At 40.9% G+C, this 21,682-nt stretch overlaps 1 protein-coding gene across 7 annotated transcripts in view; it reads left to right on the forward strand.

Annotated features, from left to right (window-relative positions):
• The first annotated feature begins 2,289 nt into the window (after nucleotides 1-2,289).
• The window catches only part of SYNCRIP (synaptotagmin binding cytoplasmic RNA interacting protein), a 28,984-nt gene continuing 9,591 nt past the window's right edge, over nucleotides 2,290-21,682 (forward strand). The window contains exons 1-10 of one of the 7 annotated variants that reach the window (XM_033428494.2): nucleotides 2,290-2,310; nucleotides 4,618-4,777; nucleotides 5,463-5,581; nucleotides 5,709-5,816; nucleotides 8,606-8,719; nucleotides 8,819-8,995; nucleotides 16,860-16,995; nucleotides 18,093-18,298; nucleotides 20,489-20,638; nucleotides 20,960-21,081. In XM_033428494.2, the coding sequence (XP_033284385.1) occupies nucleotides 4,630-4,777; nucleotides 5,463-5,581; nucleotides 5,709-5,816; nucleotides 8,606-8,719; nucleotides 8,819-8,995; nucleotides 16,860-16,995; nucleotides 18,093-18,298; nucleotides 20,489-20,638; nucleotides 20,960-21,081 (1,280 nt within the window). In that variant the 5' untranslated portion in view covers nucleotides 2,290-2,310; nucleotides 4,618-4,629. Of the gene's footprint in view, nucleotides 2,311-2,607; nucleotides 3,242-4,617; nucleotides 4,778-5,462; nucleotides 5,582-5,708; nucleotides 5,817-8,605; nucleotides 8,720-8,818; nucleotides 8,996-16,859; nucleotides 16,996-18,092; nucleotides 18,299-20,488; nucleotides 20,639-20,959; nucleotides 21,082-21,682 lie in introns of those variants that run through there. The other 6 variants (XM_004270059.4, XM_004270055.4, XM_012533112.3 and 3 more) reach the window with 6 other exon arrangements.

Genomic DNA, 21,682 nt, shown 5'->3' on the forward strand with positions numbered 1-21,682 from the left:
CACATATTTACTGAGAATTTTTTGAGAATTTTCTTGTGCCAGATCTTTCACATACATTTCAATCTAGTCCAATGCATCTATCGTACCAAGTGAATCAATCTATCTACTAGTTTCTTGTTTTTTTCTGTTTTTTTTTTTTCAGTATTATTAGGGATTCCCTATGTTTCAGTAATAGTAGTAATTCTTGGCATCAAGCCTGGAATAAGAAGTTCCGCAGGTCAGGAGGAAAATTATACCATTGTTTCTCTCAACAAGATGTCAACTGGAGAGCATAGCTGATAGCTTTTTTCTCAGGCCTGCTCAGGGCATCTCTGTCTAAGTTCCTGTCTAGGTCCTTAGTGTGTGCCATCCTGAGAAATGCCAGAATTGAAAGAAGGCCACCTGAGGCTGGGAGAATGGCAGAGATGTGGCTGGGGAGACATGTGGGACAGGTCATGGAAGGCTTTGTTGATCTAGTTAAGGATTTGGTTCTAAGTGTATTGGGGAGCTAATGAAGGGTTTTAAGCAGATCTTATCTGCATTTAAAATCCAAACACACACACACAGACACACACACACAGACACACACACACACACTCATGTGCGCGCGTGCACGTGCGCGGCTTTGAATGGATTAGAAAAGCTGCAAGGATGGATGAATCAGGAGGCTCTATCATTAGTCCAGGTGGTAAGTGATGGTAGCTTATCCCCTGGGTGCAACACAGAAGTGGAGATATATTAGGCAGACAAAATTGACAGGACTTGATTAATTGATACGGCCTTGAGGGAGAAGGTACTGTCCTGAATGACTCCCTGGTTTTCAGCTAATGCTGCTGGATGCAAGTGGGTGATGTTCACTGAGATGGGAACTCTGGAGCTGGATGATGAAGGGGACGATGTTGTGCTCAGTTTTTTGAAATGTTGATTTGGAGTGCCTAAAGCCCACAGAAACGTGCCGGGTGGGTAGGTTAGGCAAAGGAATTAGAGATCAAAGAAGAACTAGAGACTTCAATTTGGGAGGTCTGGTCATCTGGTAGATGACATTGCCTAGGTACAGGCTCTTCTTCTCCTTCCTCTTCCCCATTCCTCTCCTTCTCCTTCTTCTTCTCCTTCCTCCCCCTCTTCCTCCTCTTCTTCCCCCTCCCCCTTCCTCTCCTCATTCTTTTTTTTAAAGGAAAGTCTTAAAAAATAAGTGTTGGATGGTTCAGATCTGTTGTTTTTATTCCTTCATCTATAAGATTACCCAGTTTTTATTGTATTTTTGTATTAAACATTTTGGTTATTTGGTTTCATTTATAACATTATCTACAACCTTCGAATTATGAACTAAAATCCCTATTGCTGAATTAGCTGAATACAACAGCAGGTCCATGTATGACAGGAAGAAATTTTAGGTAGTAGAGTGCCCAGATAAACCGACTGGCTAGATAGTCTTTTGGTCAAAATATTTCAAAAATTTCATATCTTGATCCAGTTACTAATGAAAATAATCTGGCATACGAAGTGTTTAAGCACTTTGAGGAGTATTCATCTAACTTTTTGTTTAGGGAACCAGTGAGCTCTTGTTTTTTTAATGAAAAGGACACTATTTCTGTTTTTCATTACAGCTGCATTGAACAAAATTAGTATCCATACGGCGTCTGAAATTCAAATGCCTTTGTCTTGTCTTTCTTGTACCTAGTATACGGTTACAAAAGAAGTGTCACTACAGTTAAGATTTAATTGCCAAGATTTTCGAAAAAAAACACAGATATGCTCTTCATAGTTGCTCTAACCACGCAGCTCTGTGCTGCTGCAAGTTGCTCAAACTGTGCCGTGAGGAAGCCCTTAACTGCTGAAAAGGCCAGAGACTGAAACGGAGTATTGCACAACTCTTCACCACCCAGCGGTTTTGCTTCCAAATCTGGCTTTCGTAGCATCCCAAGGCGGGAGCCGCTCCTCGCTCCACTGGAGCCAGCCGGTTCCCCCTCAAAAGCAGCCGGGGTTTCCTCGTTCGAGCCCCGGGCGCCCCTCCCTCCACCCAAGGTTCCCGTGGAAGGGAAGCCACGCAGGCGCGGGGCCCCGGAGTTCCCACTGTCCGGCCGGGGAGACCCAGTCTCCCAGGAGCGACTCCCGCACTCGAGTCCCGCCGGCCAGGTGGACCAAAGGTCCGCGGGCTCCGCGCCACTCCCCTCCCCCGCCGCCCCATTGTCTGCCTCGCCCCGCCCCGGGGGACACGTGCGCCTGCAGCTTCCCGAGCGAGGAGAGCGCGGGGCGGCGGCGGCGTGGACACCGCCTAGAACGACTACGCGGCCGCGGCGCCCGGGGCGGGGGCCGGGCGCGCACGGACCGGTGGGTACGCTCCGCGGAGCTGCGCTCGCGTTCCGCGCCCCCCGCCCCGTTCCCCGCCGGTCCGGGACGGGGCGGGGGGTGGGGCGAGCGGGAGCTCGGTTGGGGGGGCGTGCGCGTGGTGCCGCGGTGGGGGTGGGGTGGGGCGGGGTGGGGAGATGCCTGTCTCCTGACAAAGGAGAACGAGTGGGACACGCTGAGCCGGCCCGCCCCGCCCCGCTCGGAGGGGCGCGGGAGGGGGAGTGCCGGGAGGGGAAGGGGCGGGCCTTTCATTCACTCTTGGCCCCTCCGTCGCCGCCGCCGGAGCGGAAGGGCGGGGTCTCGCGCCCTCCTGTGTGGTGAGGAGCGAGGGAGGTGGCGGGCGTGGGGGCGGAGCCCGCGGGCGCGCGTCCCGAGGCGTAAGCTACGTCGTCACGTCAGCGCGGGAGAGAGAAAGAGAGGAGCCGAGTCGGCCGGGACTGGGGGGACGGGGCCGAGAGAGCGAGGCAGGGAGCGAGCGTGCGAGCGTGCAAGCGAGGAGGGGAAGGGCGGCCACTTGTGCCTGAGCGGCCGCGGACAACACTGCGGGCGGTTGGGGAAAGGAGCAGGGAGGGGAAGAAGAAAGGCCTAGAGGAGAGGCGGACGGAGGCTGGTGGTGGTGGGAGAAGGAGAAGGAGGAGTTGGAGGCGGGCAGGGGCTGAAGGAGTGAGTGAGAGAAGCGGACGCGCGAGGGAGGGGAGGGGAGGGAAGGGGGGGGTCACGCGGAGGCGCGCGCGCGCACTGGGAGCGCGCTCGGAGGCGAGTGGAACTGGATCGGGTTTGCTGCCAGCGGCGTGAGCTTCGGCCGCCATTTTACAACAGCTCCACTCGCGCCGGACCCAGGGAGCAGCGAGCACGCGTTGCCCGCAACCGGATCTCCTCGGACAGGATTCCTCCACCGCAGCCCGACGGGGAGGTAACGACCGCCGGGACCCGGGTCTGGGAGGGGAGCTCCGTGACATTGTGGAGTGAGCTGTGGGAGGGCGGTGCGGGGAGAAACCGGCTTTTCTGGAAAATGGATTCCAAGGAAGAGGGGAGCACGTTGACTGGGGCTGCTTGGGAGTAGGCCGCGGCCCGCGCCGCCACTTCCTTCTCCCTTCCATGTGCTGCTGCCATTCGGGCTTTGTCTGCGGCGCTCCAGGGAGGAGGCGCCCCCGTGGCCCGCGCGGACCACGAGCAGCGGCGGAGTTGGTGCTGTCGTGGCCGTCGCCGCGGCGCGGGAGTGGGCGGAGAGGAGCCGGTCCTGTCCCGCAGCCGCGCGGCGGGGTTGGGTGGTGCTCGGGGTCCGGCGAGCGTTGGGCAGTTCGCGGAACGCCCTCGCGCCGCCGGCTTGTCGGCCCCGGCCCGGGGGTGGCACCGCCGGCCCCCGCGCCGCAGTCGCTGCCGGGACCGGCGAGGGGTGGGGGGCTTGCACCGCGCGCCGCGGCGCACGTCTCGGCGGGGCGGGCGGGCGGCCGGCGGTCGCCGGCGCCCGGGGCAGAGAGAGCCATGTGTCACGGCCGAGACGGCGGCGCTGGGGGGCGGGGAGAGCCTGTGGCCTGGCGCCGCCGCGGCCTCGGTGTCGAGGGGCGAGGTTGTGCTGCTGCTGCTGCTGCTTGCTGGGGGCTCCGGCCGCGGCTTGGGGTTGCTGTTGGGAGCCGGTGACGGTGGTCTTGGCCTGGGACTCGGTGGGTTTTCGTGGAAGGAAGTTGTAGGACATTGGAAGGCGCAGAGCACGTGTTTCTGCTGGGCTCTCGGGGGCCGCAGCGGTGAGGCTGCCGCTCTGGATGCGGAGTCGGGGGCGGGCTTTGGGGTGTGCGGGTGAAGGGTGGAGAAATTGGGTGGTGGGAAGGTAGCTTGTGTGAGCGCTTTGTTCTTCGCAGGCTGTTGTTACCGATCTTTAAGCGGCAGGCGGGAAAAGCGCGCACTTCGGGGGTTTACCTTTGAGAGGGAAAAGCCCAGCTTTGCTTGCTCCACACACACCTCGTTCGCCGTACGGGCACAGCTGCATGTGGCACGCTGGCTCGTCCTCGTGCTGGTTGGGCTCCATTTGTAATGTGGTTTTTCCTAGGGAGTGTTAGCAGGTGAGTCAGGGGTGGTGCTAAGGAAAAACGTAGTGGATCCGTCCTTCTGTGCCCCGCGCTCCGAATGTGGCTTGTCAGGCGACAGTGACTTTCAAGTAAGGCCTCTTTAAAGGGAGGTGCAGGCTGACTGGTGTAGAAATTGGTAGAGAATGTAAAGATTGGGGCTCTCATATTGTCCTCTACCCTTTCTGAAGATCCTAGTTTAATTTTGCTTATTGCGTTTGAACAGATCTCTGGAAACATGGCTACAGAACATGTTAATGGAAATGGTACTGAAGAGCCCATGGATACTACTTCTGCAGTTATCCATTCAGAAAATTTTCAGACATTGCTTGATGCTGGTTTACCACAGAAAGTTGCTGAAAAACTAGATGAAATTTACGTTGCAGGTAAGAACTAACACTTGCAAAATTATATCATGAAATTTTTCTATTGGATTTCTGGCTTTGAGCTAAAATAGCAACTTTTTGTGGTTTCCAATAAGTGTGGGACCTGGAGTTTTGCCTTGTTGTGCTAGTTGTGAACTAGAGGTTAAGGTGTATAGAGGGAGGGAAGAGAAAGGGTTAGGAGGTAAAGGCTGGCTGGCCAGATGGATAAGTATACGATGGTAGCAACAGCTGCTAAATATTGGAAGCAGGCCATGTGACTTTTTGGGGGTATTTTTATAGTAGGATTCTTGTTAAATAACTTGGTAACTGTAGACTTGTAGTCTGTCTCCGTGTGGCTCTTGCTTTTTCTAGTGGTATTTGAAATTGAGTAGAGGTTCATTTGTCATGCTCGGTACTTCGTTGGTTGGTTTTAGAATTTGTGAGCCTATATATTTGCTGTAGAAATAGGGTTCAGAATTGTCTGATTTAGACACAGAACAAGATTTAAAAAAAGTGGTTGAGAGGCCTTATTTAGTTCATAATGCCGTTCAGAATGGCTAAGGTATGTGTGTTTTTCATCATATAGATAAGGGGGCATGGAAGAATTCTTAGTTGGCACCTATATTGGCAAACATGGTCTTTTTTAAAAAAAAAACCTTCTAAAAATATTAAAAGTTGACAATTAATTAAGTTTTTTCTTCTCCAGGGCTGGTTGCACATAGCGATTTAGATGAAAGAGCTATCGAAGCTTTAAAAGAATTCAATGAAGACGGCGCATTGGCAGTTCTTCAGCAGTTTAAAGACAGTGATCTCTCTCATGTTCAGGTAACATTAATCTAGTGTCAGTGTAAAAACAATAAAAAACCTGAGTAGTTTTGATAGTTCAAGTTTTATTTATTTAGGTACGTTTAAGATAACTATTGTTAAATATGATTGGAAAATTCGTTTGCAGAACAAAAGTGCCTTTTTATGTGGAGTCATGAAGACTTATAGGCAGAGAGAAAAACAGGGGACCAAAGTAGCAGATTCTAGCAAAGGACCAGATGAGGCAAAAATTAAGGTATGTCTTTAAAAACTTTCTTTTTTACTCCTTTCAGTTTTAAAGTTTTTTTTTTTTTCTATTTTCTAGCTTTGGTAAATATTTCTTGGGTGTGAAATGGGTGTGTGTGTTTTGTTTTTCGTGTTTTTTTGTCTGTTTTTTGTGGGGGTTTTTGATGTTGCGAGTTAATGACCATGAGATAATTTGTTAATCTTTTGTAATTACTGTTTTTCCTGCCTTTAACAATTTGTTTCTAAAACAGTTCTGAAGTTTTTCTTAGCTAGCTACTGTTTCTTAAATCTGTTATTGGTATTCTAAATAAAAGATTTAGAGAAATACAGCCACCATATTTTTTTAGAAACCTGCAAGTCCAGATTAACTGACAGTGGAACCAAAATGGGAGGGGATCTGCTCACCTTATACTGGTGGAGTGTGTGCATTTAGCAGCTGACTGCTTTTCTTAGGATTCTCAAGCCCCCAAATTAAATGGGTTTAGTATTTTAACACTGCCTTCTTTTCTTTCCATTAGTATGGGTTTTTAAGGCCAATTTGTTCATTTCTAGAAGCAGCTTTTAAGGATAAAATGGATTACTGTGGAAATGTAAATGAGGAAACTGAGGCTGAGGGTAGGTTTCCTTTGCGCTCCCCCCACCCCCAAAGTCAGAAGAGTAAATGGCCTCAAAGTCAACTAGGTTTTGATCTTGGTGTTTTTTAGTTGTGTTGAGTTTTTAGTTCATAGAAAATATGACGGTGATCATACTAGTTTTAATCTGGTACTCTTAATACAGTGTGCCACTGCTCTTGAACCAAGGGTTATGGTTTAAGAAAATAAGTTACTAGGAACAATAGAGGTGTCAGGTGTGTTTTAATGCTGTGGGAAGAGAGAAGCTTGGAATATGGAGTTAGACGTTAAGGCTATCTATAAGTTTGAGCCTTTTGCAGTTGTAGCTGTGGGTGAATTGTGTTTGAGCTATAAGTAGTTTTTCCAAAGAAATGGAATATAGTTGTTACTCATTGTAATTAATCAGTTGCAATTAAGTCTATACTGAGACAGTTATTAAAATTTTATGAAAAATTGAAAATTTTGTTTGTGAGATTCCGTTCTATCTTTGGAAGGGAGTGGCTTAAAGCATTAGTGTGACTTAAATTGTGGCAAGAAGGCAGACTTTTTTTCTTTTAACATCTTTATTGTAGTTTCTGCTGTATAACAAAATGAATCAGCTTATGTGCAAACGTATATCCCCTTCCTCTTGCATCTCCCTCCCACCCTCCTAATCCCACCCCTCTAGGTGGTCGCAAAGCACCCAGCTGATCTCCCTGTGCTACGTGGCTGCTTCCCACTAGCTATCTATTTTACATTTGGTAGTGTGTATATGTCCATGCCACTCTCTCACTTTGTCCCAGCTTACCCTTTCCCCTCCCCGCGTCCTCAAGTCCATTTTCTCTACGTCGAAGACAGACATTTTTATAGGATGTTTTTCAGAGGGAATAAGTTTTTCCTTTTTGTTTTCAGCGAGTGACATAAGAGGTATTATTTGGGTCACTTAAAGATTACAGTGAAAGAAGCGCAGGGATTACCTATGGGAAAAAGGGAAGAAGGAGCCATTTAATGGTTTAGTTTATGTGATAGTAATAGATTTGAGTTTATTTTTGTTACTAACCCATGTTGCACTGTTAAGCACATATATTTGGAGATAATAGAAAAAGACTACTTAAAACATGTAACACTTTCTGGGCTTTTCTGTTAAGACAATTTAGGAATAAAGGAGTTATCAGTTACAGTGTGTTTTCATAATATATTTTATGTTCTTTGGGTAGAAAGTATTTAAAATCTATCTAGGTGTTTTCATTTTCAAAGACTAAAGTGACCCCCAAATCACTTAACAGCATTTTGATAAGTTTTGTCCTGTGCCTAGTGTTTCTTTTTATTTCAGAATTTATCATCTAATTATTGGGTTGCTTTTATTATTCAGAAAACCAGTTTTGTGCTTTGTGGGTGCGATGGTGGAAAAGGAATAATTCTTGTTTTTTCCTTAGGCTAACTTTTTTCTAGTCTTTTTGCTTATAATAGAAGATGAAGAGAAATTTTTAATGCTCTGAGTAAATATGAGTTGTGTAAATTTAACAGTTCACTTTTAGGGAGGTAATACATAGAGGTTATGTCACATTGTTGCAGCTTCATAAAGTTTTCAAAATCATTTTGGCTCTCATTTTTTCTGAGTGATCCATGCTGTCCTGTGAAGCATGGTACTTGAATGTCAGATGAATAAGAGGTCATTTTTCCTGCAACCCCTAAGTTTCTGGACTTAATTGGAGGAGTGTAATTTCTATAAAGGTTGGTGAAACTCCCAGAATGGCGGTAGGTACCTAGAAGTGTGGGTTACAGGGAAATTTATTGGGTAAGAAAGCTAGATTTGGGAGAGAGAAGTTATCCATCTCCTTCTTTAGGAGAGAATTATTTTCAGCTTAATTAGGTGCAGTCCTTTTTTAGAAGGGCCGAATAGGTACACGTTGCCTTGAAAGTTGTTGACGGATCAATATTTAGTGTTGTTCACTGAGCACTACTCAGTAATTAATTGGAGACCAGAAAATAATTTGACCAGGATCCTGAAATTTTCATTATAAATTAGGGCATATTATAAATTACAAGCATACATTAAAAGGGGAATTCTGAAACACAACAGAAATCTGTAAGTAGGGAATGTTGCAAAGATCCATGGAAAGATTTGAACAAGATTGATTTTAAACTGCTCAATGTATGGGTGTGGTCTCATGAATGAAATGTATTGATGACATTTGAACTTTTTAAGGCGCTCTTGGAAAGAACAGGATACACACTCGATGTGACCACTGGACAGAGGAAGTATGGGGGACCGCCTCCAGATTCCGTTTATTCAGGTCAGCAGCCTTCTGTTGGCACTGAGGTAAAGAGACTAAAAACTTGTACCCTTTGTAGTAAATGTACAGGTGTCTGGTTCCCTAAAGAAACTCTCCATGGTTTTTACTTCATATTTAATTTACAGATATTTGTAGGGAAGATCCCAAGAGATCTGTTTGAGGATGAACTTGTTCCATTATTTGAAAAAGCTGGACCTATATGGGATCTTCGTCTAATGATGGATCCACTAACTGGTCTCAATAGAGGTTATGCGTTTGTCACTTTTTGTACAAAAGAAGCAGCTCAGGAGGCTGTTAAACTGGTGAGTTTTTTTTTCTTTTCAGTTTTCACATTCTCTGTTTTCATTTAAAGCCAGGACTTTTCTTAATTGTGTTAACCAAAGGTTTTTGAAGTGCTGATTAGGCACTGTCCCATTTTCTATGTACACATTGTAGCAGTATTTTTTGCATGTATAGTTGAACTGACTCAGGATGTATAAGGTAGTGTGGTGGAGTTGAAGTTACTGGTGCTTTGAATTTGGCTTAGCGATTTTTTTTTTTTTAAGGAGTGTTAAAAGGTTTAAGAAAGTAACTGTAGTAGATAGGGCTCTTAAAGGACCATATCTGGCTGTCCCTTTTTTGAAAATGTTTCACAAAGACATTGTGATGATAACTTTCTAGTTAATGAAATAAAGGATTTTATGTTGAATGGCAGTGTCTGATTTAAAAGTACTAGATGTCGGGTGAGGACCTAGTTATTTTCCCAGTTTAAAGAATTTTAATGTTTCAAACTATGGCTTATATAATTCTCCTTCAAATTAGTTTTATTAAATTCTGTGACAGGTAGTTTCTGTGTTTTGTAGTTGAAGATGGAAGTTAATTTCAATCCAAGAAATACATCAAAAAGTACAGCTGGGGAGGAACTTTTGTAAATGGTTCACTATAGCAGATGATGTTTGTTAGTTTTGCGTTATCTGACTTACACACGTTTTATGGGTACTTCTAAGCAAACTTGAACTCCTTAGAGTGATTTCATCCTGAATTTTATTTTTCCTTCCCTCACCATCATATATATCACTTTTTTTGTTGTTTTTTTTTTTTTGCGGTACGCGCGCCTCACTGTTGTAGCCTCTCCCGTTGCGGAGCACAGGCTCCGGACGCGCAGGCTCAGCGGCCATGGCTCACGGGCCCAGCCGCTCCGCGGCATGTGGGATCTTCCCGGACCGGGGCACGAACCCGTGTCCCCTGCATCGGCAGGCGGACTCTCAACCACTGCACCACCAGGGAAGCCCATATATATCACATTTTAAGGCAAACCTTAAGGAGAAAAAGAAAACAAATATACTTACTTGGTTTTGCTTTTTGTATTGCTTGGATCTCTCCATTGGTGTGTGTAATTGAACATTGTAAAGGTTAAAATTAGAAAAGTATGCTACTTGGGAAGAATAAAGAATTCAGGAGTTTAGATATTTCTTTTTAAATCATGGCTGATTTTCTTTTCTTTCAAAGAGTGCTTTCTATTTCAGAAGGGAGAGTATGTATAGCTCTAGGGGTCCATTCAATGGTAACCTTTGAACTGTCACGTTTTTAGTTTAAACAGTTCAGGTAAAACTGAGGACTCTTTAGAGTTCTGGAAAGATACTTTAGGAGTCATCCAGTTGAATCTATAGAAGAATAGAACGTTTTGCTAGGTAGTAATAAAGTAGCAGTAAGTTTTAGTGTTGAAATACATAATGATTGAGAAGGCAATTAGACTATCTTACTGCAAAAAGCTAGTACAGAATTTAATGATGTCAGATCCAGTTTATTTATGACGTATTACATAAAGCTTTAGTTTTGCTTAATAGGTGTGATTATTTAGTGTTACAAGTAATGATTTGTGTATTAATATTTTTTAAAGGAATCATTAAACAAACATTTGTAGACTACTTAATTTTTGTTGCCAAAATACACTAATTATGGTAGGTCATCACTAGAATTTATTTCTAGATGATGTTCAGAATTCTTATAGTAAAGAAACATCATTAGAAGATGTTATATAATCCAGTCCTAACATCACTATTTTGAGTGCCAATAAGTACACATGAAATATGTCTCAGTTTGGGCAATTGCCTTGGCTTAACAGATCATGTAGTCCAAAGTTGCATTGCTGTAGGCTTAGAGTAGTCTTAGTAATGTAGTTAAGTTTTTCAACTGTAACACAGAAATTTCCAGGTAGCCAAACAGCCATTTTGATTGGTCTGTGAGCTAGCTCTTGTCCTAAATCTTTTAACATTTTTTTCTGGGTTTGTGATTTGAGTCCTTATCTGGGGGCATAATTATTTTTTACTATCTGATGAATAGGAGGCTCTGTGCTTTATTGTCTTTTTAAGGGTATTCTTAGCACTGGGATGAATTGGACGTATTGTCATTGCTTTTTTAAAAAGGATGCTTTACCATAGCTAGGACTATGGTGATAATAGAATTGGGAGATTTGCCTTAATGCAACAGTAGAAGAAAGGACTAGGCTTTTGAGGAAATGAAACATTCTAGAGAAATAAAAAACTGAAGTTGATTAGGATGTTTTTTGCTACCTTGTTTTGATTCCTGGAAGTGAGTACCCTTCCTAAATGTATTTTTTAAGGAAGCATATTTTGAAAACTACTTCTACTTGTATCATGTCACGAGTCTACTTGAATTACAGCTTTATCCAAGGTGAATTTTTATATAAGGTAGTTGAACTGTTGTTCTAGTTGCACATAATCAGATGTTGAGAAAATGCCTTTTTTACGTTATTATAGATGAGGCAAGATTGAAGCACCATCTTTTTGCTTTCTTGTACTTTGTGTCTTGAGAAATACCTTCGATTGAGTTGAGATAGTTTATATATTCAGCCTTATTTTTTGATGTTATTCAACAACGACCCCCCCCAAAAAAAGACTAGATTTTAAGTTTGCATCTGAATTATTTGTCAAATGGGTTGATGTTAACAGCTGAAGAAGAGGCATGAAGTTAGAAGCAACTGCAGACTTCTTAATGACCCTATTTTCAGCTAACATCTGCCTTGTATTTGGGGGAATAAGAAAATTCATCCCTAAATGATGACAATGTAGCTAAGGAAGCAAGATTTAAATTTGTGAAAAGGTGAATAATAGCTACCACTTGTGCTTGTTGAGGCACAGGAGCTGTGCTAGGTGCTACATTATTACCTTTAAAGATCACTTCAACTCATTCTTCAAGGTAAGTGAAATATCTTCCTTTTGCAGTAGAATAAATAGTCTGGGTGGCTTGCCCAGAGCCGTACTTGTTTAGTTTGATACCAGGTTTGTTTAGCGTGTGCTTATCGTTAATTAGACATAACAATTTAAGCCAGCAGTATAAGTTATGTTGCCAGGTAGCCTGATTCTTTAAATTATGTAGTGGTTTAGGTAGTGTTAAAAGGAGTTCAGAGTGTAAGTCGTCTATACTGCCAAATTTATTTTTGGCATCTAACCAATTTGTACCATCTTCCTGCTACCATCCTAGCCTAAGGTACCATTTGAAGAATCCTTCTAGCTAGTCTCAGTGCTTTCCATTGCTCCTTTACAGTCTTACCTTTTAGCTGTGTAGATTAGATCGCAACAGTCCCATGCTGAAAACTCTAATAATGGCTTCTAAACAAGGTTCTATCTGATCAGGTTTTTGCTTACCTCTCTCTTCCCATTCTTCTTTATTACCCTTCCATCCACACTTTGCCTTTTTTGTCCTCCACAAAAGCTATGAGCATTTCCATCTCAAGGCTGCCTTCTGTTCTTTCTCCCACTTCTCCCAGTTAGCACAGCTGCTGTCTTATCAATCAGGTTTTCTTAGAAGGCCTTTCTAAGAAAGGCTTACCACCCAGTTGCCCCATGACAGTATACTGAACATGATAAAAAAAGGAATGCTTAGATGTACTTAAAATTATTTTTTAACTTTGAAAGATTATTTGCTTCTCTCTTCCCATCAGAAAATTTGCTCTTTTTTCCTGTATCCCCAGCATTTAGAACAGTGCCATTATAGAGTAGGTACTAGGTAAAAAACCTGACTGGCTGACCAGGCAAGTGTGTATATGTATTTGTGTGGTGTGCTGCTGGAATTGGAGCCCAGGGCTACTGGCTCTGCAGTGCCCATTATGGTTCCTATACAATGGAAGTGTCCTACTGAAAATACCTTTGTTACAAAGACTGGAATACTGACCTCTATTTGCACATTAAGGGTTATGACTTTAATAGCCACTGATAGTTTATCACCACAGTGGTTATATACACCAGTGTACAACCATTTTGATGAATGCAGCTGGCAAGACAGGTCGACAGAATATTTTAGTAGCAATTAGCAAGTGTTTAGTGTGTTTAACATGAAAACTTTTACTATGGCCATACAAGGTAGTTTGATCCAGTTCTTGACTTCGGTGTTTCTAGGACTTGAGAGGCTAACTACAATTAAAGTGGAAGCATGTGGTTCACAGGGTAAAGGAGGGATGAAGGGATCGATTGCTTTCGGTTGAGGTTGTTAGAGAACGCTTTGTGATAAAAAGGTGTGAGCAGGGCAGTGAAGGAAATAGATGAATAGTTGAAGCACTGTTTTGTGGGAAGGGAGGTAAAACTTGTATAGAGTCAGTGCTAGAAGGCAGTAGGCATGACTGCTGGGCTGAGTTGCATGGTGCTATTAAAGTTTTGAGCCTTTGTATGGGTTGCATGATGTAAATAACGGTATAGGTTCTTTTTTTTAATCAGTGATACGAATGAGGGCATAGTTGGACTGCTTGGAACGTTTGGTGACTTGAATCTATATGTAGTGGTTAATGCCATGGATGGCAAAATAAGGATCTGAAAAGATTTTGATAGCCTGGGACAGTAGTTTACACCAGCAGGATGGAATTGAGTGGGGCTGAGAGTCAAGTCCTATACATGACTAATCCACAAGTAAGCTGTAGTGTGTTAGTGGTGTGGTGTGATTGCCAAATAAGCCAAGATAATCATGGACTACATGTTGCAGAGGCCTGGTGTTTAGAAGTGTAAGAATAGTCTCCAGCTTACTCTAGACTCCTCAGTCTGCCTCTATAGGATTGTGTTATGGATGTCACTGTTTGATGACACTCTGGGAGGCAGTTCCCAATTTCAGAGAAGTAATGATTAGCCAAGCATAGAAGGGGGATTGAGTCCTAAGCATTGTGTGCCAGGTATATGAAGTGCTGTCATTTGGAGGAGGAAATAGATTTATTGTAGAATTTTTAAGGAAGTAGGTTTGGCTCAAGGTAAAGAAGACTTAAATGGACGGGCTTGGGAGGTAGCGGCTTTGCTGCTGTAAGGGTTAGGACTGAGCAGCCACTTCTGGATCAGTTTTCTAAGTCCGAGATTGCTGAATTTCTGGGGATTTGATAACTGATTGGCTATAAGGGAAGGAAAGAGTGAATTGATATTTTGAACATAGATGATGGGAATGTTCCAGACTGTACAACTCATTTTGGTGTTCCGAAATACTGAAACTGCATTGGTTAATGTTCAAAGTTCATCTTTATTTTATTTGGTTACCTCACTGTTACTGGATCTGAAAGCTAGATTTCTAAAATTTGTTAACTTCAGTGCCTATTCTTCTAGAGTTTGGAAAAGATTACGTTTTCTTTTTTATTTTGATACTATCATATCGTCCTGATTACTAACCCTTGAGAGTAAGGGTTTATCAGCATTAAATTAGAATCTATTAAGGATCAGAACAGTTGTTTTGGTAATGTTTTTCTACCATCCAAGTCACTGTTAACTCACCTGCTAACACCTGCTAGGATGCAAAGTTTATTTTCGAATTTAAGGTGATAGATTGGTCTTAAAAATGCTAGAGTGAGAAAAGTTAAGCAACTCAAATATACTTATAAAAGTGCATGCTTAACCTGTAGATGGGGCATTTCTTTAAGGAATGTTTATGTCTAGGCACGTTTGCTTTATTTGGACAGTATGCTATGTGCAGAGGGTCACCTTTGCTCCTTTAATGACTTCTTTTCATTGGAGAGCCAGTTTACTCTCTATGGGTCAGCTATAATTGTTCCAATTTTTTAAATTAAAAAAATGTGGATGAAAAGTTAGTTTTCTTTATAAATCCTACTAAATATTCATGTCTTCATATTGTTCAGAGACTACAGTCATTTAAATACCTTCTACCTACCCCGCCTTGATTAACCATAGTGAGGATAGGTTAGAAAGGAAGAAACTTTTCTTTTGTAGATAATAATAGAAACAGTCATTACTATTTTGAGGCAGCATTGTTAAGTAAATAGTCTCTGCTCTTAGAATATTTGGAAAGAAATACAATAAAGGGAAAATGATAGCAAATTGTCATCTTCAAAATAACTCCTCTTTCTCCCTTTTTAAAACTTTGTATTTCCTTCCATTCTTTTTCTGATTTTAATTGTTTTTGTCAATTTCTGGAGTTACAGACTAAATGACCAGATTGAAAGCCATTGATTTGTCACTAAGGCTGGCTACTTGATCCTTAGATATAAAAATCTAGGGAATGTACATGTCGTAAAGCAGTTTATTGTGTTCTAAAGTTAACTTGTTTGTGTAATAGGGTATTGTAGTCTACTTGTCCATAATCCCATGCAATGGTGGATTCAGCCATGGGTCTAATATCTGCCTGTAACCGCATATTTTTATTTTTAAGAGGTGTTTGGTCTAAATAGAATATAAATGGTATGAGAAAATGAAGTCCAGGGCAGGATTTCTTAACCTCAACACTATTAATGTTTTAGAGTACATAACTTCTTATTATGCTGGACTATTTTGTGAATTGTAGGATGTTTAATAACATCTCTGGCCTCTACCTACCCACTAAATACCAACAGCAAACCCCACCTCTAGTTGACCAAAATGTGTGTGTGTCGGAGGGCAGCAAATCACTCCTGTTGGAAACTGCTGATCTGTGTTAACATAGAAGGGTGTTTTTGTTGGCCTTTATAGGATTTAGGGATTGCAGAATATTTGGTTGAGCTCAAATCTACAGGTATGCAGAGTTGTTTAGATGGTGAAGTTTCAGGGAAAGCGTTATAGTCAGAGGTTGAGCAGTATGAAAACTGTTTGAGAACTGATGTAAATAGCCGAGATTATAGTACTGTGGAGAAAAGGGAGAAGTGGTAGGGATTTTAGGACGGACTTAATGACATCCAAGCGTTTAAACTTTGTTTTGCTGATGCGGAGTCCATTGTGGGATTCTTTTTCAATAGGCAAAGTTGTGATTTAAAAAAAAATGTCACCAGCATAAGTGTAAAGCATAGAGAGAATCCTGAGATCATGATGCCCAGAGACTCGGATAAGCGTGAACGGAGTCGGTGGGGTAAAAAGTACAAAACTGTTCTGAACTGAAGGAAGGATGTTTGAACTTCATGTTTAATTTTGAATATCTGGAGATGGAGAAAAAGGGAGAGGGAGGAATCAGTTTTCTGACTTGTCTGTATTTTCTTCACTTATACCTGATATACCTGTTACGCAAGAATGGGAATAACAGGGATAGGAACTTTTTGGGTTTTGCCTCTGCGGTATTCCGTTTCATGGAATATGGTTACTTGAAGATTGTTTACTTTTTACTGTAGTTTTATAGTAGTTTACCATAATCTACTTGTCTTTCTCCAACTTCATTGTAGGCTTGGTGAAAATAAAATGGGGGAGAAAGTTAGATCTGATTCAGAATAACAAGGTTCTCCTTTTAGATTTAAGTATTTGAAGCCAGAAATCCCTTATTGTAACTTTTTACAAGTGATTAGGGGAGATGGAAAAATAAGATTTAAGCGCTGATTAATAGAAAGGCAGAAAGCTTGCTGGCACTGGAATCTGTTTCCCTTGCATGAGAATAACTAGTCGGAAGGATGAATTTAAGTAGAAAATAAGGTATTGTGGAATCAGTAATTTGGAATTTAAGCTGCTTACAGACTAGATTCTTACCAAATTTGCTAAATTTCAAGGACTTGACAATTTTTTGCTTTAATTCATAAACTTGGTTAGTGTGTTTTGTCAGTACAATCTTCCTGTCTCAGATTATAATTTTTTAAAGGATAAAAATACTTGATAAACCTAAGTGTTGAAGTTTTAATTTGTTAAAAGATTTTGCTTTTGTGTATGGGATTTGCATATCTTTCTATAATGAGCACCTATAGTAGGATATTTTAAGTATTTTTAAAACATGCACTTTTCCGCCTTTCAGTATAATAATCATGAAATTCGTTCTGGAAAACACATTGGTGTCTGCATCTCCGTTGCCAACAACAGGCTTTTTGTGGGCTCTATTCCTAAGAGTAAAACCAAGGAACAGATTCTTGAAGAATTTAGCAAAGTAACAGGTAAGTTGGGTTTACTTGGAAGGAGGTTCAACTTCTAATACTTAAGGTAATGTCATGCTTTTGTGTGCCAAGCACTGTTTTAAGCACTGCATTTATTGACTCGTATTATCACTATAGCCATATAAGATGAGTAGGTCCATTTTTCAGATAAAGAAATAGAAGGTTTTGGGAAATAACTTGCTGAATGTTATGTAGTTAGTAAGGAATACGGCTGGGATTTGAACTCAGTCTGCAGAATCATTGTTGTGCTTCCCCTGTTTTGGAAAATTGTATTTCTTTCTGTGTTTTTATGCATTTTGAGGTGCTAGTTGACATTCTTAGTAAAAATGTTTGATAAGTAATAACCTGATTTTCCAAATTACAGGAATGGTAAGTACTCTTGCTATAAGCAGAGATTATACTTTGTCAGTATGGTGTAATTTCTTTGAATTGTAAAGCATTTTTTATAAGTTTCCAAGTGACAGGCTTTTGTCATTTGGAAACTAGAAAAAATAGTTTTGTCTGCCTAGAATATTTAGCAAATTATCAGCCTGTTACCAATTTCCAGGAACATTTGAAATTCTTATACAATACTAAGATAGTCTCTATTTCATTTGAAGTAAAACCATGTCTGAGGCCAGAAAAGTGCCATTAAAAAATTAGTTTTTACTTGCATGGGGTGAAAAATTTCTAACCATGTCTGATTTATACTTCTGGTTTTCCTAAAACAGCTTTGTAAAGATTTCATACCTCTCTGTCATCTAATTAATGGAAGCAGAGAAAAATTTCTAACCATGTCTGACTTATACTCCTGGTTTTCCTAAAACAGCTTTGTATAGATTTCATACCTCTCTGTCATCTGATAAATGGAAGCAGAATAGTCCTCAGGTCTAAGTAAAAAGAATACATTTTCTTTTCTTGGGGATTTTTGCATTAGGAACACTTGGAAAGTGTGGATTAGGTGAATTATCTGGACCGGTTTTTTGAGAGTCCCTGGTAAAGATAAGAGATTATTTTTCATTCTGATATTCAGGTATAATATTAGAAAAATAAATCTTTTGATCTGCTTATTTTTGCTTATTTTATCTAATTTCTCTGGAATTGTTGCTTACTTTCAGAGGGTCTTACAGACGTCATTTTATACCACCAACCAGACGACAAGAAAAAAAACAGAGGCTTTTGCTTTCTTGAATATGAAGATCACAAAACAGCTGCCCAGGCAAGACGTAGGTTAATGAGTGGTAAAGTCAAGGTCTGGGGAAATGTTGGAACTGTTGAATGGGCTGATCCTATAGAAGATCCCGATCCTGAAGTTATGGCAAAGGTAATGACAGTTGAGTTAAAAAATTTTTTGTGGTGTTGCTGGGAGCAGGGGTAGGCTTTAGAGAGTGGAGGGAAACTTGTGTGTGCTTCCTTAAACCATATTTTTGAAAGTGAGAGAAGGGTTCTGTGTTAAAGGCCACACACCAGAAATAAATAACAAGTGCATGGAGGGTGAATATAGGAATTTATTCATGGACCGTCAGCTACAGTTGTGTAGCCATCATACTCTTATGATAAAGTAGGTAGCCTACATGCAGTGGAGATGATTCTCTTTCATTTTTGTGTGGATTCGAAGAGCAGTTTCTTTGAGTTTTTGAGAGTGGCGCCATTAAGATTACATGGTTTTTGTGTTAAAAGTCCTACTCCTAAAAATAGTGAACTGTACTGGCCTCAGCAGAGCTGCTGCAGTTAAAAGGTTTAGCTATTATTAGGTATCGTGCTTCAGCAGTCAGTTGAGACATCTATGAAAACAAACATCTCTTGAGTCAACACTTTACCAGTGCAGTTTGCAGTTAAGTTATTCTAACCTTTTAAAGAATCCTCCTTAATGACGATAGGCTAGGAAATACAACTAGTTTACTAAAATCAAGAGAGGAGTGTGAAGTGTCAGAACAGTGAATATTAAAGGGTAAATGTTTTTGAGGACAGAAAATACTTAGGATTCATTCTTTTTTCCTTTGGCTTATTAAGCTCTCATTGGTCAGCCCTTTAGATTAAGAAATTCAGATGCTACTTCAGGTATTTTAGGAGGAAGTGATAGTGTTTCTTAGCCAAAAGGTTAAATTTGTAGTTGTACTTGAGGAGCTTTCAGGATTGAAGACTTTATCTTACCAGTGTTTTGAATATTGTTTCCTCTCTTCAGGGTTTCAAAAGCAGGTCCCAGTTAGTTTTGACTCCCTGTGTTAAGTTCAACAGCTATTTCAGATGGCATGGTGTTCACGTTATTAGGAAATAACCACGTCCATTTTAATTGTAAAATAATAACTAATGAAAAGTCCTGTGCGTAGCATGTTTTGTTTTTTGAGCAGCAAGTACAGCAATTTCCCATACGCACACCTGCCCACATAGCTCTGCAGCCACACACCTGCCCACATAGCTGTGCAGCCGCACACCTGCCCACACAGCTGTGCAGCCGCACACCTGCCCACATAGCTGTGCAGCCTCCTGCACGATCAGTGTCCTCACCAAAGGGGTACATTTGTCATAATCAGTGAATCTAAATCGACTCATTAGTATAACTCAGTGTTTACGTTAGGATTCCCTTTTGGTGTTCTGCATCCTGTGGGTTTGACAAATGTATGTTGTATCCACCATTGTAGTATCATACAGAATATTTTCATTGCCTTAAGAATCCTCTGTGATTGCCTTTTCATCTCTCGTCCCCTCATCCCTGGCACCCATTGCCCTTTTTACTGTCTCCATAGTTTTGTCTTTTCCCAAATGTCACATAGTTGGAATCATATAGTATGTAGCCATTTAAGACAGCTTCTTTTACATTTAAGGTTCCTCCATGTCTTTTCATGGCTTGATAGCTCATTTCTTGTTTAATGTTAAGTAATATTCCATTGTCTGGATTTATTATAGTTTATCCAGTCACCTACTGAAGGACAGCTTGGTTGCTTTCAAGTTTTGGCAATTATGAATTAAGGTGCTATAAGCATGCATATACAGGGTTTTGTGTGGACGCGTTTTCACCTCTTTTGGGTAAATACCAAGGAGTGTGACTGGTGAATCATATGGTATGAAAGTATGTTTAGTTTTGTAAGAAGCTGCCAAATTATACCATTTTGCATTCTAATGCAGTGAATATGTTGTTCAGTATTCTCAAAAGCATTCGATGGTGTTAGTGTCTTAGATTTTGGCCGGTCACTGTAACAGGCTTGTAATGATATCTCACTGTTTTAATTTGCAATTCCCTAATGACATGATAATTGAGCATCTCTTCCTATGCTTATTCACCATCTGTATATCTTTGGTGAGAATGTTCAGATTTTTTGCCCATTAGATCCAGCAGCATGCTCCTTGGTATTTTACCCAAATGAGTTGAAATTTTAGTCTATATTTTATATTTCTGGTACTCCTCTAATGGGTTGTGACTAAAGTTAAGTTTGCAGGGTTGGGATGGTGGCATCTTGGAAACTGAATCCTTTGGAAATACATAGGAAGTTTCTGTTTCTTTCTTAAATTTCAGGTAAAAGTGCTGTTCGTACGCAACCTGGCCAATACTGTAACAGAAGAGATTTTAGAAAAGGCATTTAGTCAGTTTGGGAAACTGGAACGAGTGAAGAAATTAAAAGATTATGCTTTCATTCATTTTGATGAGCGAGATGGTGCTGTCAAGGTAAATAACTGGGGGAATTATCATAGGCATCTAACTTAGACTAATGATTTTTAGTCATCCTAAAATCAGAATGTTTTAGAAAATTGAAGGAAACTCAGAGGTCATATAATTACTCAAGCTAACCTTATTGGCCTTAGCAAATCGCATAACTTACTAAACTAAGTCAAAAAGATTAATAGTTGAAGAGCTGGATCTTTAAATGAAATCAAGAATCCTATTTTATCTCATCCTTCTAGTGTTAATAGTAAATGATTTTTTTAACTTTAAATGAATCATAGTTGTGAAAGGTCTCTTGTATTGATCAGTACCTACTTTTTTAAGGCTATGGAAGAAATGAATGGCAAAGACTTGGAGGGAGAAAATATTGAAATTGTTTTTGCTAAGCCACCAGATCAGAAAAGGAAAGAAAGAAAAGCTCAGAGGCAAGCTGCAAAGAATCAAATGTAAGTGACAGTTGTACAGATTTTAATATTGATTAACTGGTGAATAACAGGTGAACAAATCTGTAACATGCCTTTACCTTTTAAAGAGGACTTGAAGTTTAACTTGAAAGCTTTGAGTCAAAGAAAAATGCCGAGAATCTCCAAAAATGTTTATTGAGCTCTTGCTGTTGACCATACTTGTGAAACTAATTGTAATTCTAAACAACTGGACCTTTGCATAATAAACGAAAAATCAATCTAGGTTATTTTCTACTGTATTTTACAGAATGTGCTCCTGAATACGTGTTTTAAATATTAGCTGCCCCAAAGTCTTGACAGTATGTTTGGTTAAAGGGTGGAGAGATTTTTCTCTGAGGCAGGAAATATAAAATCTCCAATTATAATAGACTTTGTTTCCTTTGTGTCAGAAAAAAGACTTCTTTACCAATACATAGTGCCCATTACTGCCATCCCAAAGGCTACTATGCATGGGTTTTGAAAAATGAAATGAGTATAATTAATGAAATAAGCAAATAACAGTATTGAGATACGAAAATAAGTGTGTAAATGCATTGTATAAATTGGATCTTTTAAGGTTATCTGCTCATTAAGACAGTGAAGG

Source organism: Orcinus orca, chromosome 12 (genome assembly GCF_937001465.1).
Source record: "Orcinus orca chromosome 12, mOrcOrc1.1, whole genome shotgun sequence".
NCBI lineage: Eukaryota > Metazoa > Chordata > Mammalia > Artiodactyla > Delphinidae > Orcinus > Orcinus orca.